Source organism: Mirounga angustirostris, unplaced genomic scaffold (genome assembly GCF_029215605.1).
Source record: "Mirounga angustirostris isolate CCGP_5_RB_7025 unplaced genomic scaffold, mMirAng1.0.hap1 SCAF_1, whole genome shotgun sequence".
NCBI classification, from domain to species: Eukaryota; Metazoa; Chordata; class Mammalia; order Carnivora; family Phocidae; genus Mirounga; species Mirounga angustirostris.
Genome location: NW_026991709.1, coordinates 83,510 through 110,518, shown reverse-complemented (window position 1 = coordinate 110,518; position 27,009 = coordinate 83,510). Strand labels below are relative to the sequence as shown.

At 44.6% G+C, this 27,009-nt stretch overlaps 1 protein-coding gene across 1 annotated transcript in view; it reads right to left on the bottom strand.

Moving 5' to 3' along the window:
• LOC123842647 (aryl hydrocarbon receptor-like) overlaps positions 1-18,829 on the bottom strand; it is a 43,411-nt gene extending 24,582 nt beyond the window's left edge. Inside the window, exons 1-2 of the mRNA XM_064577205.1 lie at positions 18,771-18,829; positions 17,967-18,081 (exon numbers count right to left, since the gene is read on the bottom strand). Coding sequence (XP_064433275.1) covers positions 17,967-18,081; positions 18,771-18,829 — 174 coding nt within the window. The remainder of the gene's footprint in view (positions 1-17,966; positions 18,082-18,770) is intronic.
• Positions 18,830-27,009: the final 8,180 nt, after the last annotated feature.

Below are 27,009 nucleotides of genomic sequence, written 5' to 3'. Positions count from 1 at the left end.
TGAACCATGAGAGACTATGGACTCTGAGAAACAAACAGGGTTTTAGAGGGGATGGGGGATGGGTTAGCCCAGTGATGGGTATTAAGGAGGGCACGTACTGCATGGACCACTGGATGTTATACAAAAACAATGGATCGTGGATCACCACATCAAAAACTAATGATGTATTGTATGGTGAATAACATAACATAATAAAATTAAAAAAATAAAAAATAAAGTAATTAGTATACCCTTAAAAAAAAAAATGGAGTAGGGGGAGCCAGAGGTCGGAACTCTCACACCCTGCTACTCATCATCAACTGCAGACCCCAACAGGAAGAGACAAGTCTATACCACTTTAGCTACTTTACTATTCCCCAGGAAAAAGAATGGCTCTTCTCATCCCCCTAGCAATAGCCCAGCCAATGAGAGGCTGTCACAGCCCAGCCAATGAGAGGCTGTCACAGCCCAGCCAATGAGAGGCTGTCACAGCCCAGCCAATGAGACAGTCACAGCTCAACCAATGAGAAGCCATTACACTGCCAGCTCCCAGTTTACTCCGGTGGACTTTTTGTTGATAAGAGCTCTTCCAACTCCCCCTTTCCTCTATAAGAGAGCATTCTTATTGTTTGTTCTCTGGACTGGCCTATGGTTTTGCCCTAGCGTGCTTGTCTCAAATTATAATTCTCTGCTATTCCCAAATAGACTTGCTTTTGTTGGTAAAATAACTGACAGCTTTATTTTTAAGGTTAACAGTTCTTTATCAATTGAAAGAAGTTAATTTTTTTCCTTAGCAACTAAAATTAATTTTTACAGATAGCCATTTAAAATGCAACTAAACATAAAGTTGTGACAGTTAGCTTTATGTGTCAATTTGGCTAGGCTGTGGTGCCCAGAGATTGGTTCAAATACTAGTCTAGATGTTTCTGTGAAGGCATTTATTTTTAAATATTTTTTAAAAACAATTTTTAAAAATTTATTTTAGAGAGAGAGCACGAGCGAGCAGGGGAAGGAGCAGAGGGGGAGAGAGAGGGAGAGAGAATCTGAAGCAGATTCTACACTCAGCATGGAGCTTGAAGTGGGGTTTGATCTCATGACCACGAGATCATAATGAGCTGAAGCCGAGTTGGAGGCTTCATCAACTGAGCCACCCAGGCACCCCAAAGCCATTTATTTTTAAATGTGAATAACATCTAAATCAGTGGACTTTGAGTAAAGCAGATTACTTTCCATAACATGGGTGGGTTATATCCAATCAGTTGAAGGACTTAAGAGAAAAAAAACGCTGAGGTTCCCCCAGGGAGAAATAATTTTGCGTTCAGTCTTTGGACTCAAGACTGCAACATCAGTTCTTTCCTGAGTATACAGGCTTCCAGCCTGCCCTACAGGTTTCATATTTGTCACGGCCCACAATCACATGAGCTAATTTCTTAAAATCTCTCTTTCTCTCTCTCTACACACACACACACACACACACACACACACACACACACACACAACCTATTGGGTCTATTTCTCTGGAGAACCCTGAATAATTCAGAATTTTGATCATTTTTAGCTAAATAAACATTTGAAATTATTCTTTTTTTTTTTTTTAAAGATTTTATTTATTTATTTGACAGAGAGATACACAGCGAGAGAGGGAACACAAGCAGGGGGAGTGGGAGAGGGAGAAGCAGGCTTCCCGCGGAGCAGGGAGCCCGATGTGGGGCTCAATCCCAGGACCCTGGGATCATGACCTGAGCCGAAGGCAGACGCTTAACGACTGAGCCACCCAGGCGCCCCTTGAAATTATTCTTTAGGAATTTCATTGTAAGAGATGCTTTGTGTTAAAATTTCTATCTTAAGGATAAAATTACAAAACAGTTCAAACTCACTAAAAAGTAGAGATCAAACTAACTAACAGTCATGTATCCAGATTTAACATATACTAATATTTGTAGCGGGTCTCTTTTGAAGTTTAAAAAAAAGATCTGAAGCATTAAAAATGTAGTTCTTTCAGCTTGAGGGTGGGGGGAGGAGACAACAGACCACCTTTAAGTTACTCTGAGAAAAGTCTAATGATTTATCTCAACAGGTAAATGAACCCTTACTATAAAAATAAAAGATGCAGCCATCTTTCATGCCATCCCCTCTTTCCTGAAGAAGAGATCCACCTGCTTCTATGGCCAATCACCCAGTGGTTATGCATGTTCTTCCTGGACTGTCTGTGGAAGTTTTGTACTTCTGGTTTGTGAGAGGAAGATCTGCCATAGTTGTGTCACCCAGAACCTGGATTCCTTGCTAAGGTACCAGCAATATATTATATTTAAATAGAAAATTCCAGAGAAAGAAAGTTTTTAAATGTTCAAAAGTAGTAACAATGAAATATGGTATGCTAATATTGCTAATATTTCCATATACACAAAATATATTTTTCCTTTGTACATTTGTTTCATTTCTTGGGTTTGATGGCTTATAGTATGATTTGCATATACATCCCTCTCCTTGAGTCTCACAACCCTGAGGCAGCTAGGGGAAATCAACATCACCCTTGTGGGGAGAGGTGGCTGCTACTTGACTAGCAGGTGGCCATCAGGGACTGACATTCAAGGTTTCTGACTCTTCCCATGTGTGACTCTCACCCACATGGCAGTATGGTTACAGAATTGTCCAAAAAAATTGGGAATATAGAATACTCTACTCAACCAGAAACTTGACATGATAATTAAAGATAAATTCAATAAGAGTTGAAACAAAATGTTTTCTGGAAAACTCTGAGGTCTGATTCTGTTATAATCATAACCACTGACAGGGAATAGAGATGGAAAATATCATACAGTACCTGAAGAAGCAAGTCCCCTTCAGGAAACAGTTGTAGATTGACCTGTGGAGAGGTATGCTCACTTCCTCCTGGATTCATGGGTGGGTCGGCTGGGCAGTCTTCAATGCTGTCCCTTAGGGTGGCTGAGGAGGAGAAAGCATTATTGAAAACAAATGTTTAACGATCCTCTTTGGCATAGCTCTTGCTTAAGGAAACCATTTTACAGCCACAAAATTTCCCATTAAGTGATCTGGTCCCAATTCCTGGAAAGAAACCCAGGGGCTACTGGAGCTGCTCATGCTTGTTCAAGCTAACATCAATGACAGAGTAGCTGTGAGAAGCCAAGTCTGCTTGAAATCAGAGGAGAATCATTTGTACATAGAGGTCTGGGAGTCATTTTACTTCTTAGTAAGCCCCAAACAAACACCCTTTTCTGTTATTGCAGAGCCCTGTGGAAACCAGGGCAATCCTACCTCTGTGCTCTGGCCCAGGACCACCACAATAGCCCTGGGTCAGATGGTTCTGGAGATGTGGCTGGTTGTCTGTGGAGGATAAAGGTATGGGAAGGGGGCTGGTGTGAGGAAGGAATTCAACCCAAGAGCAGCCCCACACTGAGTTATCCTGGAAACAAGACATTCTTCTCTGCAGAGCAAGGCATTTGGGCCAGGCCCAGGCTAGCAGGGATCCAGAATGCCCACACACCTCTAGTTCTGCACCACCCACAGAGATGCTCCACATCTTCTCAGGTCTGCACCTCCCTGCATGTTGATGGCTAAGGTGCTTGTCCACCAGGTAGAGCAGCCCCAGCCAGGACATCCCCCAAGTTCCCAGAGGATTGTGAGCAGTGGGTTCTCATTCAGCCAGTGGTCTCTTTGGGACATGTGGCAATGTGCTTTTCCCCCATGTCTCCAGCAGAATCTCTCATCTGCTTACTCTGCAGTGGAGCCCATCCTGTCTAAGACCCAAGAGATGGGCCACCCAGTCTCCTCTAGCTCAAGTTTATGGCTTCAAACTACCTCATTTCACATGGCAAAAGAGGCTCTGCCCAGTGCCGTGGGAGCAGGCTCATCCCTGTCTCTCTCTCACTGCCATGCCACCTTTGGAACCCTTCACTTCTCTGAGCCTCACTTTGCTATCTGCATGGGGGATAAATGACAATGCCTCACAGACTCAGATGAGATACCTGGGCAAAAAGCCTGGCTCACAGAGGATGCTCAATAGACAGCAGTTCTTTCTTTTTGAGAATAAATTACATAATATGAAAATTATATAATGTTGAGTCACAGAGAAAGAAAGAAAAGGGAAACAGGGTAGCCAGATTTGAGGAGCATACAGTGGATGAATATGGGCTAACAGTTTAGTTATGAAACTTTTGAAACATGGCACCTGTCCTGTTGACTGTGGAAGTGGGCGGGGGCAGAGAAATGCTCCCCAGAAGCAGTTGGACATATCTACCCCGTTTACCAACCTTCCAGTGGATGCATAGGGAAATGGCATGAAGGTAGCCAAGAAGGGTTGGGATTGATACAACATAGTCAGAAGAAACAAAATCAGAATGTGCTGGAGAATATGCCCAGAGTTAAACATATTGATTCAAAGCCCATTTGGGCCAACTTTAGACTTTTAGGTCAACTACACCTCTTTTGGTTCAGTGATTTCATAACAGTAGCTCAGATGAGGCAAAGGTCCAGGTGGTGGAGCTCCCCTTGCGCTGGGAAGGGGGTGCAACAGGAACATGCAGGAGGCTTTGTTCATACACACCCTTCTCCCAGGAGCCTCTGTCCACATGTCCAGGTCCCAGATACTTTGGGGAAGGTGTTGGTAGGAGGAGTGACAATGGGCAGTGTAATGGGGGTGTGTGGTTAGTGGGTGGAGGAAAATCTCACCCCCACCCCATCAGAGCAGATGGCTCCTCTGCAGCCCCCTGGTCTCTATAGAGCCTCTTTTGGCATCACTGCAGCTCCCTGGTGAGACTAGTGCCTTTCTAACTGCAGAACACTGAGGTCCAGGCCTTGGTGACCACCTGGCCTCCTGCCTGGTGAACATTCCCTGGAAGAGCAAGCGCCCTCAGTGTTGGGGCAGGTGAACTCTATGGGACATGTCCCTACTGGGTTTGGATAGGCGGTCACTCCATGAAAGGGCTGCAGACTTGTCCCTGACTAAGACATGTGGTAAGAGTTACAGGGACAGACTGGACAGGTTCATCTCATTGCCTTGAGCTTAAAAAAACCATTATGGGTCTTGTTGGCTCTTAACCTCTAGCTGAGGTTAAGAAGCATTTTCCAAAGAAAAGTGTGGATTTCTACTTAAATCTTTAATTTTAACTTTAGCCAGTCATTTAAAAAAATATGTCCTTGTTCAGAACATGGAGATTTCTAGAGAAAGGATGGAAGCTGGTCTTCAGCTGCCCTCTCCCCTGGGGATGGCCTGCCTGGCTCTGTGTGCAGGCAACTCTCTCCCCCTCAGTCCACTTGGGGTGTGTGCCATGGGCTCCTAGGAGTAGAGGCAGCTGCCTGGCTGTGTCTCACCACACTGGGTGCCTGCCACCCAATGTGCCTGCATGGAGCCCACCTGACCCCTGACCAATACAGAGGACAGAATGTAACCCAGGGTGGCCATCAGCTGCTGGCCTTGGGGCAAGGGGTTGTGCCCACCCATGCAGCCCTTTGCCTTCTTGTCTGACTCCTGGACTCCCTGCCTTGCCTGGTGCAGCCCCTGAAAGGCAGATGGGAGTTAAATAGGTGCCAAGCTCTCAGGGTTTGGTCTCTCTCCTCCATTTACTGGACACTAAATGATAAAGACAAACTGGCACCTGCTCTTTCAGGCACCTTGGAAGGAAAATAAAGAGGGTCACAGAGTCACACAGTTAGGAGCTAGATGGCCAGAGTTGCAGAGGGTGTCATGAGGGGGCCAAGGGTTAGCTCAGAGGGGGAGGAGAGCAGGGCAGGGGACATGAGGAGTGGTGGAGATCAGGCAGAGGACAAAAATGGGAGGGCAGGGCCATGAGAGCTCCAGAGTTGGGGGCAGGGGAGGAAGACCCAACCGAGCCTCGAAAAGCAGGCTCTAAAGTCCATCCACAGTGGGGAAGGAAGGTCCTAGCCCCAGTCTCAGGCCATGTCAGGAGGAAGCTGGGCCCTTGGGGTAGCAACCCAGTGGATTCTGTGGTTTGGGGAGGCTAGGATCCTATGGACAGCAGCGTGTCTTGAACAAAGCCTTCGGTGTGGATGCTGTGGCCCAGCCTTCTGCCTTCTTGAGGGTCCAGCAGGAGTGGGGACCGTTTTCCCCAGGCTGGCTCTTGAGGTGGCTGTGCCTGTCACCCAGACTCTCCCTACTCCTGTCTATACCAGAAACAGCGTTGGAAGTCATCTATCTGTTCAGAGGAGAGACCCAGAGGAGGAGTGTACAGAAATAATGGGAGAGACAGGACTCAGATCCACAGCCCTGAACAAACCAGGACTTGGACCGGCTGAGGATCGAGGTGTTTCCATATGAAAGCAGTTCACAACACACAAAGGCACACGTGTGCCTCTTTCCTTTGGGCCACGCTGGGGAGAAATCAGACCTAGGGCAGAGGGTCTGAGGTCTCCACTACTGTCAGGGGCCTGCAGCACAGCTGAGTGGGTGAGGACAGGCCCCTGTGCTCACTGGCCCGCACCAGGGACCTCTGGAGGAGAGGAGGCCCTGGCCCAGCCCTGGGCAGGCCACCTGGAGACAGATGGCAGAGGCAAGCAGAGGAGCCACTCAGGGCCTTTGAGTGCTGAGAGGGCTGCAAAGAGCCCCTGCCTCCCTTCCCCCGAAGGATTCCAGCCCCTGTGGGATTCATGTAGCTTAAAATGAACCATTTTAAACTGAGCAGTTCAGTGGCATTGAGCACATTCACAATGTGGTGCAACCGCCACCTCTCTCTAGGTCCAAAATACTGTCACCACAGCAAAAACTAATGATGTATTGTATGGTGACTAACATAACAGAATAATAAAAAAAAAAAAACTCCACCACTAATTTCCTTACCAGCAAAATAAGTAGATCCACGCCAACTTTGCAGGGTTGTTGTGGGAGTTAATAGAGATTGTAGTTTCTTGACTCCGGGGATGTTCTACAGTTTAATTTTTGCTGTAATTGAGCACCTAACCTAGTGTCTCTTACCTTATAGGAGTTTAATAAATATTGATTGAGTGATGAATAAAACAACAACAACAACAAAAAACCCAAAATACTGTCAATACCCCCAAAAGAAAACCCTGTACCCATTCAGCAGTCCTCCCCAACCCTCTGATCCAGCTCCTGGCCACCACCTCAGACGTGCTTGACCACCGCATGGACAGGCCACAGCACTGTTGTACCTGATTACACAGCTGCGGCTTCTTTGCAGTTATCACTACGTTTGGGGCAGTTTCATAATTTCCAGGGTATTTTCAAGGTCGACTGGACCCATTTGATTTTTGAGTTTCTTTTTTGAGCTGCTATTACAATTTGTAACATGTTGTTCAGGCCCAGAGTCTTCCTCTGTCCGTCTTGCTGCACTGCAGCTTATCAGTTATGGGGGGTTACATCCTCCTCCTCCAAGGGAAACAGGAGGCCACAAGCTCACCTGTGTTCAGGTGCATCGCCCAAGTTACTGAGTGCAAGTTCCACTTGCAGGAATGGGTTAGAACCATCTTTCAGCAATGACAGTGAATTATTAGCAGGAAGGACACGGAAGAGCAGACTGTGCCTATTACATGGTAAAGGAGTTTAGAAGAATAAGGGCTCCAGAAGATGATAAGAAATATCCCAGTTCATGTCTTAGTTTAGAAATGTCTTTGTTCTGAGCCAAAGCTCTACGAGGTGGAGGGACACTTGGTTTATCACAAGAAATGACAAAGCAATGGAAGGAAAGAAGTCAGGCCATCAGCTAGGGACTTCTGCACATGCTATTCTGTAAGCCTGATGTGCACATAGGCAGGCTGGCACCCGTGCCCATCTCCTTCCATGGAGAGCCTGAGAGATGGTGCAGAGCCCAGGGTTTGTACATCATGTTGGGCATGAACCGATGCACCTGTGTTCTGGTTCCCCTATTGCACCTGTGCTGAGCATAGTGCCTTCTTCCTCTGCCCAAGACCCAAATACTGTGATGCAGCTTTTGCCTGGACAGCAGGTAAACTCCAAGTGCATGTGTGCACAGCCACCTCTCATAGCTTGTTTTGGAACCACAGCTGTCACTTACCTGCGAAGTAGCTCTTCACCTTTAGATAGCCCACAATCAGCCTGAGGATGGAGAGCTTGTCAAGGCGGGCCCGCACATCCTCAGGGAAGGGAAGCAAGTTGGTCAGTTTGCTTAGCTCTTGATTCAGGCGGTCCCGGTGCCGTTTAGAAGGGTTGGACTTGGCTCCCTCTGGAGGCTGTGGTTTGGGACTTGATGGAGAGAGAGAAGCAATTATTCTCTACCTTCCTCTTCACTTTCATTTTTATCTCCTGTGGGGCCTCAATGCCGTGCCAGACACTATTTGGCCCCAATTCCTGGTGTTTGGAGGCAGAGACCCTTATTGTACAGTTTCACGTTCTGCCCATCCATGAAGCCACACTGGGGTTCTGCCCTCACTACCCTCCTGGCCAGTGGGCCCTGGGTAGGGACGAGGCCACTTCATACTGTGCACATGTTAGACCTGGTGGTCCTCAAAGCACCAAGGCCTGGGGGCTGGCTATCCCCTCCCCACTCTCTGGTAGCCTGACATATTTGCATCCATACATACTTTTTAAATTAGGAAATCTCCATACCACAGTTAACACCGAAAAGGCTTAAACTCCATTTAGGAAATTATAGTTCATTAAGAATTGAGCTTACACACACACAAACATACATTAACATACATCTATATATATGCTCTCTTTCTTTCTCTGCACACGCACACCCACACACACCCCAGACCAAGGTACATCATAATTACATTGCTAAAAACCAGAGATGGAGAGAGTCAGAGAGAAAAGACCCATTTCATACAGGGGAATAAAGAGAATGAATGCCGACTTCTCATCAGAAAAAATGCAAGCCAAAGCACGATGGCATGACATCTTTAATGTATCAAAAGAAGGAAGCTGTTAAGCCAGAATTCCATATCCAGAGAAAAGATTCTTCAAAAATGAGGGCAAAGGAGGAGGAGCAAGATGGTGGAAGAGTAGGAGACCTAAATTTCCTCTGGTCCCAGGAATTCAGCTAGATGGTTATGAAACCATTCAGAACACCTCCAAACTCAACAGGAGATCAAGGAAAAGAATAGCAGCAACTCTCTGAACAGAAAAGCGACCACTTTCTGGAAGGTAGGACTTGCAGAGAAGTGAATCTGAGGTGATATACAGGAAGATAGACCGCGGGGGGAGGGAGCCTCCGTCAGCCGCTACCGGCAAGTGATAGAGCAGCGGAGCACAAATTTGGAACTTTTAGAAGTCTGCTCCACTAAGGGATGTCGCTCCAGTGGTTAAGCAGGGGGTGGAACCCTCATTGGGACAGTGTGGTCTCAGGGCCCTCTGAGTCACAGAAAGACCGGGGGTGCCTGAGTGTGGCAGAGCTCCCAGGTATCAGAGTGGGGAAGCTGGCTGCAAAGACAGAGCCGAGGAGTGGGCTCTCAGCTCGGGGTTGCCATAACCTGTGATCTGTGGCACAGTCGGGCCACTGCTCTTCTAGCAGGGACCCAACAAGCAGCAGATCCAGGGAGACTCCCCTTCCTCTCCTGGGAGAAGCGGCGCGGGAGCACACCTCAAGAATCTGCTGGGATTGGAGACTCCAAACGGGGTCATGTGCCAGAGATAGAAATGCTCAGTCACAGGCTGGTGAGCACGGAGTGCGGCTGGAGACTGGGGAGACGAGAGTACTGACTGCTTTTCTCTGGGGGCTCACTGAGGAGTGGGGCCCAAGTTCTCGGCTCCTCCGGGACCAGAGATTGGGAGACCTCCATTTTCACTCTCATCCTCCAAAACTGTATAGAAAGCTTTCAGGGAATAAAAGCTACTGAGCAAACCCCAGTAGATTACTTAGCCTGGCCGCTGGCAAGGGCGGTGCAATTCCACCTCCAGCAAAGACATTTGAGAATCACAGCAACAGGCCCCTTCCCCAGAAGATCAGCAAGAACATCCAGCCAAGACCCAGCGTACTGATCAATGAGAACAGCAAAACCCCAGCGCTAGGGGAGTACAGCACATAGAATTCATGGCTTTTTTAACATGATGCTTTAGTCTTTCAAAGTTAATTTTTTTACTTTTATTTTTTCTTTTTCTATTTTTTCAGTTGAATTTTTCTTCTTTCCTTTTTCAACCAACATCAATTCCTTTTTAAAAATCTTTTTTAATTTTTCATTTTTACAGTCATATTCTATCTCTTCATTGTAGTTAACCTTATATTTTGTATATGTATAAGTTTTTCTTTCTTTAATTTTTGGGATACAGTTTCTTCTCACAGACCAAAATATACCCTAAATCTAGTGTATGTTGTCCTAGTCTCCCACCTGATCATATTCTCTCTTTTTTCATTCTTTTTTCAACCAACTTCTTATCAATTCCTTATTTATTTATTTATTTTTTAAAGATTTTATTTATTTACTTGACAGAGAGAGACACAGCGAGAGAGGGAACACAAGCAGGGGGAGTGGGAGAGGGAGAAGCAGGCTTCCTGTGGAGCAGGGATCCCTATTCAGGGCTTGATCCCAGGACCCTGGGATCATGACCTGAGCCGAGGCAGACACTTAACAACTGAGCCACCCAGGCGCCCCATCAATTCCTTTTTAAAAATCTTTTTAAAATTTTCATCTTTACAGTCATATTCCATCCCTTGATCATATTTACCCTTATTTTTGTTTATATATATTTTTTCTTTCTTTAAAAATTTGGAAGGCAATTTCTTCTAACAGACCAAAATACACCCAAAATCTAGTGTGTGGCTCTGTTATTTTCACCAGCCTGATCATACTCTTTTTTTTTCCCCCTTTCTTTCCCCCCTGGTTTTGGGTCTCTTCTGATTTGTTTAGTGTATATTTTTCTGGGGCCATTGTTACCCTTTTAGCATTTTTTTTAGCATTTTGTTCTCTCATTCTTCTATTCTCCTCTGGACAAAATGACAAGACAGAAAAACTCACCTCAAAAAAAAAAAAAAAGAATAAGAGGCAGTACTGACTTCCAGGGATCTAATCAATACAGACATTAGTAAGATGTCAGAACTAGAGTTCAGAATTATGATTATAAAGATACTAGCTGGGCTTGAAAAAAGCATAGAAGATACTAGAGAATCCCTTTCTGGAGAAATAAAAGAACTAAAATCTAACCAAGTTGAAATCAAAAAGGCTATTAGTGAGGTGCAATAAAAAATGGAGGCTCTAACTGCTAGGATAAATGAAGCAGAAGAGAGAATTAGTGATATAGAAGAACAAATGATGGAGAATAAAGAGACTGAGAAAAAGAGAGATAAACAACTACTGTCTCACGAGGGCAGAATTCGAGAGATAAGCGATACCATAAAGTGAAACAACATTAGAATAACTGGGATCCCAGAAGAAGAAGAAAGAGCGAGAAGGGCAGAAGGCATATTGGAGCAAATTATAGCAGAGAACTTCCCTAATTTGGGGAAGGAAACAGGTATCAAAATTAAGGAGGCACAGAGAACCCCCCCTCAAAATCAATAAAAATAGGTCAACACCCCGACATCTAATAGTAAAACTCACAAGTCTCAGAGACAAAGAGAAAATCCTGAAAGCAGCTCAGGACAAGAGGTCTGTAACCTACAATGGTAGAAACATTAGATTGGCAACAGACCTATCCACAGAGACCTGGCAGGCCAGAAAGGACTGGCATGATAGATTCAGAGCACTAAATGAGAAAAATAGGCAGCCAAGAATACTATATCCAGCTAGGCTGTCACTGAAAATAGAAGGAGAGATAAAAAGCTTCCAGGACAAACAAAAAACTAAAAGAATTTGCAAATACTAAACCAGCTCTACAAGAAATATTGAAAGGGGTCCTCTAAGCAAAGAAAGAGCCTAAAAGTAACATAGACCAGAAAGGAACACAGACAATATACAGTAACAGTCACCTTACAGGCAATACAATGGCACTAAATTCATATCTTTCAATAGTTACCCTGAATGTAAATGGTCTAAATGCCCCAATCAAAAGACACAGGCTATCAGATTGGATAAAAAAACAAGACCCATTGATATGCTGTCTACAAGAGACTCATTTTAGACCCAAAGACACCTCCAGGTTTAAAGTGAGAGGGTGGAAAACCATTTACCATGGTAATGGACACCAAAAGAAAGCTGGGGTGGCAATCCTTATATCAGACAAATTAGATTTTAAACCAAAGACTATAATAAGAGATGAGGAAGGACACTACATCATACTTCAAGGGTCTATCCAACAAGAAGATCTAACAGTTTTCAATATCTATGCCCCTAACATGGGAGCAGCCAATTACATAAGCCAATTAATAACAAAATCAAAGAAACGCATTGACAAAAATACAATAATAGTAGGGGACTTTAAAACCCCCCTCACTGAAATGGACAGATCATCTAAGTGAAAGATCAACAGGGAAATAAAGGCTTTAAATGACACACTGGACCTAATGGACTTCACAGACATATTCAGAACATTCCATCCCAAAGCAACAGAACACACATTCTTCTCTAGTGCCCATGGAACATTCTCCAGAATAGATCACATCCTAGGTCACAAATCAGGTCTCAACCGGGACCAAAAGATTGGGATCATTCCCTGCATATTTTCGGACCACAGTGCTTTGAAACTAGAACTCAGTCACAAGAGGAAAGTCGGAAAGAATTCAAATACATGGAGGCTAAAGAGCATCCTACTAAAGAATGAATGGGTCAACCAGGAAATTAAAGAAGAATTGAAAAAATTCATGGAAACCAATGAAAATGAAAACACAACTGTTCAAATTCTTTGGGATGCAGCAAACTCTTTGGGATGCAGCTAAGAGGGAAGTATATAGTGATACAAGCCTTTCTCAAGAAACAAGAAAGTTCTCAAATACAGAACCTAACCCTACACCTAAAGGAGCTGGAGAAAGAACAGCAAATAAAGCCTAAACCCAGCAGGAGAAGAGAAATAATAAAGATCAGAGCAGAAATCAATGAAATAGAAACCAAAAGAACAGTAGAACATTGATCAACGAAACTAGGAGCTGGTTCTTTGAAAGAATAAAAAGATTGATAAACTGAATCACCAGGGGAATGTTGAAAAAGCAAAGCAAAGCTGGCGGCATCACAATTCTGGACTTCAAGCTCTATTACAAAGCTGTCATCATTAAGACAGTATGGTACTGGCACAAAAACAGACACATAGATCAATGGAACAGAATAGCGAGCCCAGAAATGGACCCTCAGCTCTATGGTCAATTCATCTTCGACAAAGCAGGAAAGAATGTCCAGTGGAAAAAACACAGTCTCTTCAACAAATGGTGTTGGGAAAATTGGACAGCCACATGCAGAAGAACGAAACTGGACCATTTTCTTACATCACACAGAAAAATAGACTCAAAATGGATGAAAGACCTCAATGTGAGACAGGAATCCATCAAAATCCTTGAGGAGAACACAGGCAGCAACCTCTTCGACTTCAGCTGCAGCAACTTCTTCATAGAAACATCACTGAAGGCAAGGGAAGCAAGGGCAAAAATGAACTATGGGGACGTCATCAAGATAAAAAGCTTTTGCACAGCAAAGGAAACAGTCAACAAAATCAAAAGACAACTGACAGAATGGGAAAAGATATTTGCAAATGACACACCAAGATCTCGGCATCAGGGAAATCCAAATCAAAACCTCAATGAGATACCACCTCACACCAGTCAGAATGGCTAAAATTAACAAGGCAGGAAATGACAGATGTTGGAGAGGTTGTGGAGAAAGGGGAACCCTCCTACACTGTTGGTGGGAATGCAAGCTGGTGCAGCCACTCTGGAAAACAGTATGAAGGTTCCTCAAAAAATTAAAAATATAGCTACCCTACAACCCAGCAATTGCACTACTGGGTGTTTACCCAAAGATACAAATGTAGTGATCCGAAGGGGCACATGCACCCCAATGTTTATAGCAGCAATGTCCACAATATCCAAACTATGGAAAGAGCCTAGATGTCCATCAACAGATGAATGGATAAAGAAGATGTGGTATATATACACAATGGAATATTATGCAGCCATCAAGAAAATGAAATCTTGCCATTTGCAACGATGTGGATGGAACTAGAGGGTATTATGCTAAGTGAAATTAAGTCTATCAGAGAAAGACAATTATCATATGATCTCACTGATATGAGGACTCTGAGAAACAAGACAGAGGATCATAGGGGAGGGGAGGGAAAAATGAAACAAGACGAAACCAGAGAGGGAGACAAACCATCAGAGACTCTTAATCTCAGGAAACAAACTGAGGGTTGGTGGAGTGGAGGGGCTTGGGAGGGATGGGGTGGCTGGGTGAAGGACATTGGGGAGGGTAAGTACTATGGTCAGCGCTGTGAATTGTGTAATACTGATGAATCACAGACCTGTACCCCTGAAACAAATAATACATTATATGTTAATAAAAAAATTAACACACACACACACACAAAAACAAACAAAAATGAGGGCAAAGACATTTTCAAACAAACAAAAACTCAAAGAATGTGGCTCATGAAGATCTGAGCTACAAAAATATTAAAGAAGTTTCTTCGAGCTGAAGAAAAATGATACTAGATAGAAATGTGGATCTCCATGAATGAATGAACAATAGGCACTAAAATTTTAATGATTTTAATTTGTTTAAATGATAATTGCATAAATAAAAATAGCAGTGTTGCATCATGGGGTTTGCAACATATATAGAGTAAAATTTGTGAAAACAACAGCACAAAGGATGGGAAGGGCAGTGGAATTATATTGTTGTGAGGTGCTTAAGTTTTCCATGAAGTAGTTTAATATTATTATTATTATTATTTTTAAAGATTTTATTTATTTATTTGAGAGAGAGAGAATGAGAGAGACAGAGCATGAGAGGGGGGAGGGTCAGAGGGAGAAGCAGACTCCCTGCTGAGCAGGGAGCCCGATGCGGGACTCGATCCCGGGACTCCAGGATCATGACCTGAGCTGAAGGCAGTCGCTTAACCAACTGAGCCACCCAGGTGCCCCTAGTTTAATATTATTTGAAAGTAGACAGTAATAAGTTAAGATGTGCATTGTAAGTCTTATAGTAACCACTGAAAAAATAAAACAAGTACAGCTAATAAGCCACAAAAGGAGATACATGAGATACTAAAAAAGAATTAAATCCAATGGAAGGAAGGAAAAGAGGAAAAATGACAACAGATGGAACAAATAGAAAACAGCAAGATGGCAGACTTAAACTCAACCATATTGATAATTACAAAAATGTAAACAAGCAGAGACTATCAGACTGGCCCAAAAAACAAAACCTGATATATGGTGTCTGGAAGAAACACAATTTAAAGGTAAAGACACAGATAGATTAAAGTAAAAGGGTTGAAAAAGACACACTATGTACACATTAGACATAAGAAAGCTGGAGGGGCTGAGTGGTTATATTATCAGACAGAGAAGACTCACCAAAGATAAAGAGAGACATTTTCACAATATCAAAAATGTTAAAAAATATTAACTATCATATGCATTTAATAACAGAGTTTCAAAATATGTGAAGCAAGAACTGACATAATTGCAAGGAGAAATAGACAAATCCATAACTGGAGTTGGGGACTTCTGCACTGTTCTCTCAGTAACTAATAGGACAGATTGTTAGAAAATTTTTAAGTATGTATAAGACATGAACCCTGTCCTCTAACTTGGGTTTTATAAATGATTGACATTTATAAAACACTATACCCAACAACTGCAGAATAACGATTCTTTTCATGCACATGTAGAAATTCACCAAGGGAGACCATATGCTGGGCCATAAAATAACTCAATACATTTAAATAGATTGAAATCATACAGAGTACGTTCTCAGACCACAATGATGTTTAGGAATCAGTAACAACAAAAAAAAGGTATCTGAAAAATCCTCAAATATGTGAAAATTAATGTATTTTAAAATAATTCATGGACCAAAGAAGAAATCACAAGGGAAATAAAATATCTAAATGGTAATGAAGGACAAAATGCCAAAATTTGTGGGGTACAGAAAGGATTGTGTAGAGGGAAGATTATGTAAGTAAAGGAGAAAAGTTTTACAGTAAATTATCTGAGTTTCCTCCTTAAGAAGATAGAAACACAAGAGTAAGCTAAGCCCAAAGCATGTAGAAGGAAGGAAATAATCAAGTGAAAGCAGAACAATGAAACAGAAAATGGAGGAAATAAATGAAACCCAAAACTGAAAATATCAATGAAATTGATAGTCATCTAGCTAGAGTAATCAATTCCCCTCAAAAAGAAAATGCAAATTACCAACAGTAGGGAAAGAAGGGAGATAGTTATAGATCCTACAGACATTAAAAGCAGAAAATCTTTATGACCCTGCAATATGCCAAGATTTCTTAGATGGGTCACCAAAAGCACTAACCATAACAAAAAAGACTGATAAACTGGACTTCAACAAAATTCAGAAACCGAAAAGGCAAGCCACAGAATGGGAAAGAATATCTGCAGTACATGTAGCTGAAAAAAGAATTGTATCCAGAATACATGAAGGACTTTTACTAACCAATTAGAATGGGTAAATAATTTGAATAGATACTTCACTAAAGAAAATATACTAATGGCCAAAAAGCATATGAGATCACAGGAACCATAATTCATCAGAAAATGCAAATTAAAATAAATCACTTGTACACATATATTAAAATGGTTAAAATTCAAAAGAGTGACAACACCAAGTGTTGGAGGGGATTTGGAGTAACTGGAACCCTCATTCACTGGAAAACTTTCAGTTTCTTAAAATGTTAAACACGACCTAGCAATTCCACTCCTAGGTACTTACTGGAACGAAATGAAAACATGTCTGCAAAGGACTATTTATAGCACTTTATTCATAATGGCCCAAACTGGGGGGACCAGCCAGCCAAGTGGGTGAAGAGGGGGCTCAATAACTCAGCACCGACCCCCCCCCCCCCCCCCCCCCCCCCCCCCCCCCCCCCCCCGCCCAAGGCTTCTTGCAGCCTGCTCACAAGGTGACCCTCTACCACGAGGTCTGCCCTGGTCTTCTCCAGCAGGATCCCAGCCTCTTTCAACAAGCCACAGAGAGGGGCCAGGTTCAAATGAGGCGGCAGGTAAGGTGGGTATCCTCCTCACCACCCAGCCTCGTTGCCTCAGCCCTAAGAGGGGATGGTAACAGAAATCTCTACCTCCTAGGCTGCCTGAGGATCAATGAAAACACATAGATGCCATGGTGTAGAACCTTGTGCCAGCTTTGTGTAGTTTGCTAACAGTGTTAGTCTGTGTGTCCCTGTCATTGTACTATGCAGAAATGTGGACAATTTCATTTTACATTTGTAAAAATTAGGGCGCTGGAGGATGTAACTAACTTCAAAGGACTTTGGGTGGATTCATTTGTTAAATCTTCATAAACTGCCTTGAAACAGAGCCTTGAGGAGGTCTGTAGAACAGAGTGATGCTACCAACACCTGGATTTGAATCAGCAGAACAAGATTGGCAAATTGGTATATGTTGATGTTCTCACTTAAAGTGTACAGTATATGTAATACTCTTAGAGACCCCCCACCCCATTTTAAACATCGTTTTCAATTATCCAACGATGACTGGTTTCACTGCCCTGGAAAAATAACTTCTGATGAGCTTAGTTCTGGGATACCTATGTATCCCTACTGAGAAGTGTCATGGTATATATATATTATTGTGGTAAAATACACACACCATAAATTTTACCATTTTAACCATTTTTAAAGTGTACCATTCAGTGGCATTAAGTACACTCAGGATGTTGTATAAGCATCACCACTATCTGGTTCCAGAACTTTTTCATCTCCCCAAGGGAAACCCCTAACCCATTAGCAGTCACTCCCCCTCTCCCTCGCCCTTGCCACCACGGACCTACTTTCTGGCTTACCTATTCTGGGCATTTCATATAAATGGTATCATGGGCTATTTGCCCTTTTGCGCATGGCTTCCATCATGGCATTTTATGTATTTTAAAATGACATGGAATTATAACTGATATTTTGAGAGGTTTTGGAAATTTCTCACAAAGCCGCCCCCATGCGCTGGGAACCCTGCGCCCCTGGGGGTTGTGCCGCCAGGCTCCGGGGTCTCCGCGTCCCTGAGGAAGCCCTCTGAAGACCGGTTGACGCCAGGCCTGGGTCTGCGGGAGGCGGGGGGGTGGGGAGGGGGTGGGAGCGTCTCCGCCGCCCTTGCTGCCAGGTGTCCTGCAGCTCCCCGGCCCCGCCCCAGCCTCTCCCGGCCACGCGAAGACCCTTAGATATTTGGCCCAAGGACTCTGCCTAAGGAGTGTCCTCTCTACAGGACTTCTGATTTGTTGTCCTCAGGAACGTCGGCTGAGCCCGAGGGGCCACACAGATCTCTTGGGCCAGGTCTTAGGAACGTGGAAGGGACCCTGCCCGGGATCAGAGGGGTCAAGGCCGGCCAGTGGGTCCTCAACCCCGCGGGGCCTCGGCATCCCGTCTATAAGTGGGGGTGGGGGACCACGCAAGGTCTTTCCCTTCCAGTCCCCCGCTGTGACTCGGGACCCCTACCCCGGCCCGCGTGTGCTTCGCGGTCCCGGGCCTGTGGACCCGGGAGACCCCCGCGCGCCCTTCTCAGACAGCAATCGCCATCAGCATCCCGCTCCCCCAGGCCTGAGCAAGGCCCCCAGAGAGATTTCCGGGGTGGGACGGGGGAATCTTGGCATTGCATTCCATCCTCCCCAGGCCAGTACCCTCGGCGTTGGATCCCGCGGAGCTCCGGCCGCGGGAAGGGCTTGGGTGCCGCAGACACGGGACTCCCACCCCACACTCGCGGCCCCGCGCAGCCCGCGCCCCTGCACCCCAGTACCTCCTTCGCACCGGCTTTTTCCTCTTCTTCACCGCATACGTGCCCGCGGTGGACAGCATGGTGCCCGCCCGAGGCCGCACAAAGGGGCGCGGGCCCGGGGCGTAGCCGCCCAGCGCCTGGGAAGGGGCGCCCCCGCCCGGAGGGCTGCCTGCCGGTTCGGCTCGCCACACCCGGACAGGTCCGTCCCGACCGGTTTCCAGAACCCGAGCGCTAGGGGCGGGGGTCGGGGCGAGGAGCGTCCGCCTCACACTCAGTACGAGCCCCGCGGCGCACGATTAGCCAGTTTTCCTCTGGGGGTCCTGTGTGCAGACAAACGCAGGTTTCCTCATCGGCAGGTGTGTGCGACACACGCAGGTGGCGAGTCGGCGCGACACAGCCCAAGTGGAAAGCGCTCGCTTCCGCGAACGAGCCCCCGGGGGGAGTCGGGAGAAGTCCTCGTCCCCACGCGCCGCGCTTCCCCTTCGCGGGTCCTTTGCGCAGTAAAGCCGGACCCCAGACGGACTCCCTCGACACGCGGCGTCAGCGCCCGGGAACGCGCTCTCTGGGAAGGGAGGTCTCCAAGGAGAGACACGTTGCAGGGGCGCAAACTCGGGGAGCGAAGAGCCCCTTGCAACCTGCGGTCCGTGCAAACAGAGGGACCCGCCCGCCGGGCCGCCCAGACCCCGCCTGCCCGGATGGTCTATTCCAGATCATCCGTGGCCACTGGCTGACATTAGACCCCTGAAGCCAAGGCCTCTGTGGGTGAGCATGTCTGTGCCCAGGAGCCTTTATACTTCATCTTACTGGCTGCGCGCGCGCGCGTGTGTGTGATGCTTCCGATGTTTTTGTGGGCCAGGTATTATGCAAGTAATGGAAATCCCTCCGGGCTTCCTGCGCTCAGGGGTGACAGGTGAGATGTGGTTCTCCCGGGAAGCTCCCAGGGCGGAGCTGCCTTGATGTTTAGGTCATCCCAGGGCCCCTGTTTTAGGACCTTCAACTACTCACTTTGGCATAGGGATGAGAACAAGAAGTGCTTTTATTTTCTTTAACTGACCATAAAATGGAAAATAATCAAGGACACTTAAAAAAAAAACAGTAATAAAATTCATTAGTGACTCTAGATTCTTCAGAAAGCGTAATAGGCATCTAAGTATGTTCATATCAGCATCAGACTCCTGCTTTGCTTTTTATCAAGTTGATTAGAGCAGCGGAGGCAGAAACACTGAGTCCCAGTCTTGAGAGCACCTTCCAGCCAGGCTGTTGCAGACTTCAAAACAGCACTCAAGTTTCCCAAAGCCGCCTCAGCAAACTCTGAACTGCAGTGGGAGGTGTTTAGCCATCGGGCCGAGGAGATGAGGTTGGCGGGAAAGGGCTCTCGTGCCCCGCCCCCCAGGACCAGCCGTGCGGGTGCAGCCCCTCCACAGCCATAGCTGGATACCCCCAAACAAGTCAGAAAGTCACGGTGATGCCACAGAGACTGGCTCTTCTTCCCCGGTTTCTCTCTCTCGCTCTCTCTGCTTCTCCTTCTTCCCTTTCTTCCAGGTGAGAGAAAGGCCAATTCCTGCAAAATCTGGGAATGTGTTTCATGGCCTCCCCCTGCCGATCCCTCTACCTGCCGATCCCTCAGCAGGTCCGGGAATTGGTACATGGCAGCCTCTTTCTCTCTAATGTGAGGGGTGCTGAAAAGGGGTCTCTAAGTCCTTTACAATCTTTCCTCAAAAAAGACTTGTAAAACTTCTGCTTCTGATTCAGTGGCATCTTTATTCCTAGAACCACTTGAGTTCACATGGTGTCGCCTAACTTCCCCGTCTGTGGTGTCCTCCAGTGTTTTTTCTCTGCCTATTTTTAAAAAACAGATGAGGTAGATAATGTGAATATCAAACTAGGCCCCTTTCTTTGGACTTTATAACAAGGAAAACTTAGTAATAATTAATTAGATACGGGGTGTAGATAGGCTTCCTAAAAGAACCAGGATGTGTGTTTCATTTTATGATTGGACATGCTATGTTCATTATTCAGCAAGGGTGCTGGGTCTTGGGGCCTGGCACTCTTGGTGGAGGAGCCAACGTTTTTAGGGTTTGTTAGCTCTTTATTGAGGCCATCAGTGAGGCGGTACAAGACTGATATATTTGGTTTCAGTCCTGCTGATTTGAGGGCAGAAGGCTGTCAGCTGGAAAAGTATCCTGAGATTTAAGAAATGCACTCTGCCTGTGGCCAGGGACCAGGGCCACTTAAAATTCAGCAATTGTCGACCTTCTTGAATTGCAAAAGCTGAATTATTTGCCCTATGGCAGAGTTAGGGAGGGGACCATCAAACTGTGGTATTCTGGAAGCTGGGATGTGATAGCCTGGAGGATCAGGGGGATCCTGGACCCTAAGCCCCTCTTGCTATGCCTGCTGCTGTTGAAGGTTCTGACCTGCCTCTCTGCACCTCTGCATCTGCCATAAATCTGGGTGTGGTTGTGACCTGGGGCCTGAGCAGAGTTCTGGGAATGGTTGGATACCTTAGTTCTTTGTTCCCACTGCTTGGAGGCAGAGAGGAGGGCTGGCCCAGAAGCCACTGACTAAAGTCATAGAGACAGGGGCGATTGTCATGGCAGGACTCAGGAAATAAATCAGTTGGCATCAAAACAGTGTTTGAGATGGTATCAGCAGAGGGTGACCTGCCTCAGGAGACTCTTACTGTTCAGTCCCCTCCAGGATGGTTACCTCCACCCTCAGAATGTTGTCCCCAGGCTATAACCCTTCCCAACACCCCTCTCAGGCAAGGCCACAGAGAACAGAAGGGAGCAGAAACCAAATCTTCCATGCAGGTGGAACCCAGCCAACCAAGTTGTCCATTGATCAGGACCTCACTTCCTCCCTACCCAGAGGGGCATGATGTGTTATTCAGACCACTGATGACTGGATTTATGTTACCTTTTCTGAAAGAGTTTTTATTCTGATTGTTTTATTTTCCCCCTTGATTAGGTTAGGTATCTGGGTAACTGTTAAATCCGTAGCACCTAGAGGTTGCAAGATCATGAAACTCAACATTTTCATCTTCCATGATGCGTGGACAGTACCTCCAGGTCTTCGGCTTGTTGCAGTATGATCTACTTGGATCCAGTCCTGAGCCATCTCCCAAGGGAAGAGGAGGAGTACTTTTATGATTGAAAGAAGGATTGTTGCATTATGATAAGTGCAGTCATCTTTGGAATTATCAGTTAGGGAAAGGGTGTGTGTGTGCATATACATGCATGCACGCATGCATGCATACTCAGGAGCCAAGGGGTGGACTGTAGTTGAACATGTCTTGTTTTTTGTTTGCTCTGTTGTATTAATTTTCAATTACTGTTGTAACAAATCACTTGGTGGCTTAAGACAACACAAATTTATTCTCTTTCAGTTCTGTAAGGAGTCAGAAGTTTAATACAGGTCTCACCAGGCTAAACTCAAGGTGTTAGCAGGGCTGCATTTCTTTCTGGAGGCTCCAGGGGAGAAGCTGTTTCCTGTTCATTCAGCTTGTTGGCAGGATTCAACAAGTTGTAGGACCAAGGTCTCCCTTTTCTTGCTGGTTATGAGTTGAGGGCCATTCTCAGCTTCTTCTTCTTCTTTTAAGATTTATCTATTTATTTGAGAGAGAGAGAGAGAGAGCAAGCATGGGCAGGAGGGGCAGAGGGAGAGGGAAAGAGAATCCAAAGCAGACTCTGTGCTGAGTGTGGAGCCGGACTGAGGCTTAATCTCATGACCCTGAGATCATGACCTGAGCCAAAACCAAGAGTCAGACACTTAACTGACTGCAACACCCAGGCACCCCCATTCCCAGCTTCTAGAGGCCAATCACATGCCTTGGTTTGTGGCTCCTTCCTCCATCTTCCTCCCAATCTCAAGGAGAAGGATTTTAAGATTTTAACATTAAGCATGTTTGGTGTAAGTGTTTTGAAGACATATTAACAGATTAAGTAAATGTCCTTCTATTCATAGTTTGCCAAAAATTTTCCCTTTTTATCATGAATCGATTTTTAAGTTTATACAATGATATTTCTGCCTCCACTGAAATGATCATATGTTCTGTAGGTACGGTTAATTGCTTAAGTAGAGTTTTGAATGCTAAATGAATCTTGCTTTTCTAGAATGAGTCTATTTGATCACATTGTACTACCCTTTAATATTGTTTGATATTTTGATAGCACTTTCCTTTTTTTGTTTTGTTCTCTAATATTTTGTTTAGCAATTATAGACTTGACTTTCATTTCCCTTTTATTTTTTATTTTTTATCATCTACATTTTATTTTTTATTTAAATTCAATTAGCCAACAAATAGTACATCATTAGTTTTTAATATAATGTTCAGTGATTCATTAGTTGCGTATAACACCCAGTGCTCATCACATCACATGCCCTTCTTTTTTTTTTTTTTTTTAAGATTTTATTTATTTATTTGAGAAAGAGAGAATGAGAGAGAGCACGAGAGGGAAGAGAGTCAGAGGGAGAAGCAGAGAGCCTGATGTGGGACTCGATCCTGGGACTCCAGGACCATGACCTGAGCCGAAGGCAGTCGCCCAACCAACTGAGCCACCCAGGTGCCCATCACATGCCCTTCTTAATGCCCATCACCAAGTTACCCTTTTCCCCACCCAACCTCCTTCTGCAACTGTCTGTTTTCCAGAGTCAAGAGTCTCATATGGTTTGTTTCCCTCTCTTATTTCTTCCCCTTTAGTTTTCCCTCCCTTTCCCTATTGTCCTCCATGCTATTCCTTATGTTCCACATATGACTGAAACCATATGATAATTGTTTTTCTTCTCTGATTGACTTATTTCACCTACCATAATACCCTTTAGTTCCATCCATGTCGATGTAAATGGTAGATATTCATCTTTTCTGATGGCTGAGTAATATTCCATTGTATATATGAACCACATCTTCTTTATCCATTCATCTGTTGAAGGACATCTGGGCTCCTTCCACAGTTTGGCTATTGTGGACATTGCTGCTATGAACACTGGGGTGCATGTGCCCCTTCTTTTTACTACATTTGTATCTTTGGGGTAAATACCTAGTAGTGCAATTGCTGGGTTGTCGGGTAGCTCTATGTTTAACATCTTGAGAAACCTCCATACTGTTTTCCAGAGTGGCTGTACCAGCTTGCATTCCCACTAACAGTGTAGGAGGATTCCCCTTTCTCCACATCCTCACCAACATTTGTTGTTCCCTGTCTTGTTAATTTTAACCATTCTAACTGGTGTAATGTGGTATCTTATTGTGTTTTTTGATTTGTATTTCCCTGGTGCTGAGTGATATTGAACATTTTTTCATGTGTCTGTTAGCCATTTGTATGTCTTCTTTGGAGACGTGTCTGTTCATTTCTTGACTGGATTATTTGTTTTTTGGGTGTTGAGTTTGAAAAGTTCTTTATAGATCTTGGATACCAACCCTTTATCTGTAATGTCATTTGCAAATATCTTCTCCCATTCTGTGGGTTGCCTTTTAGTTTTGTTGACTGTTTCCTTTGCTGTGAAGAAGCTTTTCATCTTGATGAAGTCCCAATAGTTCATTTTTGCTTTTGTTTCCCTTGCCTTTAGAGATGTGTCTTGCAAGAAGTTGCTGTGTCCAAGGTCAAAGAGGATGCTGCCTGTGTTCTCCTCTAGGATTCTTGTCTCCCATTGAGGTCTTTCATCCATTTTGAGTTTATCTTTGTGTATGGTGTAAGAGACTGCTCTAGTTTCATTCTTCTGCATGTGGCTGCCCAATTTTCCCAGTGCCATTTTATTGAAGATACTGTCTTTTTTCCACTGAATATTCTTTCCTGCTTTGTCAAAGATTATTTGACCATAGAGTTGAGGGTCCATTTCTGGGCTCTCTATTCTGTTCCATTGAGCTATGTGTCTGTTTTTGTGCCAGTACCATGCTGTCTTGAAGTCAGGCATTGTGATGCCCCCAGCTTTGGTTTTCTTTTTCAACATTCCCTTGTCTGTTCGGGGGCTTTTCTGGTTCCATACAAATTTTAGGATTGTTTGTTCTAGCTCTGTGAAAAGTGTCGATGGTATTTTGATAGGGATTGCATTGAATGTGTAGATTGCTCTGGGCAGCATAGACATTTTAACAAGGTTTATTCTTCCAATACATGAGCATGGAATGTTTTTCCATCTCTTTGTGTCTTCCTCAATTTCTTTCATAAGTGTTCTGTAGTTTCTAGAGTACAGATCTTTTACCTCTTTGGTTAGGTTTATTCCTAGGTTATCTTTTTTTTTTTTAATTGTTATGTTAATCCCCATACATTACATCATTAGTTTTAGATGTAGTGCTCCATGATTCATTGTTTGTGCATAACACCCAGTGCTCCATGCAGAACGTGCCCTCCTCAATACCCATCACCAGGCTAACCCATCCTCCCACCCCCCCCCCCCTCTAGAACCCTCAGTTTGTTTTTCAGAGTCCATCATCTCTCATGGTTCGTCTACCCCGCCGATCTCCCCCTTCATTCTTCCCCTCCTGCTATCTTCTTCTTCTTTTTTTTTTTCTTAACATATATTGCATTATTTGTTTCAGAGGTACAGATCTGAGATTCAACAGTCTTGCACAATTCACAGCACTTACCAGAGCACATACCCTCCAGAGTGTCTATCACCCAGTCATCCCATCCCTCCCACCACACCCCCACTCCAGCAACCGTCAGTTTGTTTCCTGAGATTAAGAATTCCTCATATCAGTGAGGTCATATGATACATGTCTTTCTCTGTTTGACTTATTTCGCTCAGCATAATACCCTCCAGTTCCATCCACGTCGTTGCAAATGGCAAGATCTCATTCCTTTTGATGGCTGCATAATATTCCATTGTATATATATACCACATCTTCTTTATCCATTCATCTGTCGATGGACATCTTGGCTCTTTCCACAGTTTGGCTATTGTGGACATTGCTGCTATAAACATCGGGGTGCACATACCCTTTCGGATCCCTACTTTTGTATCTTTGGGGTAAATACCCAGTAGTGCAATTGCTGGATCATATGGTAGCTCTATTTTCAACTTTTTGAGGAACCTCCATACTGTTTTCCAGAGTGGCTGCACCAGCTTGCATTCCCACCAACAGTGTAGGAGGGTTCCCCTTTCTCCGCATCCCCGCCAACATCTGTCGTTTCCTGACTTGTTAATTTTAGCCATTCTGACTGGTGTGAGGTGGTATCTCATTGAGGTTTTGATTTGGATTTCCCTGATGCCGAGCGATATTGAGCACTTTTTCATGTGTCTGTTGGCCATTTGGATGTCTTCCTTGGAAAAATGTCTGTTCATGTCTTCTGCCCATTTCTTGATTGGATTCTTTGTTCTTTGGGTGTTGAGTTTGATAAGTTCTTTATAGATTTTGGATACTAGCCCTTTATCTGATATGTCATTTGCAAATATCTTCTCCCATTCTGTCGGTTGTCTTTTGGTTTTGTTGACTGTTTCCTTTGCTTTGCAAAAGCTTTTTATCTTGATGAAGTCCCAATAGTTCATTTTTGCCCTTGCTTCCCTTGCCTTTGGCGATGTTTCTAGGAAGAAGTTGCTGTGCCTGAGGTCGAAGAGGTTGCTGCCTGTGTTCTCCTTGAGGATTTTGATGGACTCCTGTCTCACATTGAGGTCTTTCAACCATTTGGAGTCTATTTTTGTGTGTGGTGTAAGGAAATGGTCCAGTTTCATTCTTCTGCATGTGGCTGCCCAATTTTCCCAACACCATTTGTTGAAGAGACTGTCTTTTTTCCATTGGACATTCTTTCCTGCTTTGTCAAGGGTTAGTTGACCATAGAGTCGAGGGTCCATTTCTGGGCTCTCTGTTCTGTTCCATTGACCTATGTGTCTGTTTTTGTGCCAGTACCATGCTGTCTTGATGATGACCGCTTTGTAATAGAGCTGGAAGTCTGGAACTGTGATGCCGCCAGGTTTGCTTTTCTTTTTCAACATTCCTCTGGCTATGCAGGGTCTTTTCTGGTTCCATACAAATTTTAGGATTATTTGTTCCATTTCTTTGAAAAAAGTGGATGGTATTTTGATGGGGATTGCATTGAATGTGTCGATTACTCTAGGTAGCATTGACATCTTCACAATATTTGTTCTTCCAATCCATGAGCATGGAACGTTTTTCCATTTCTTTGTGTCTTCCTCAATTTCTTTCATGAGTATTTTATAGTTTTCTGAGTACAGATCCTTTGCCTCTTTGGTTAGATTTATGCCTAGGTATCTTATGGTTTTGGGTGCAATTGTAAATGGGATCGACTCCTTAATTTCTCTTTCTTCT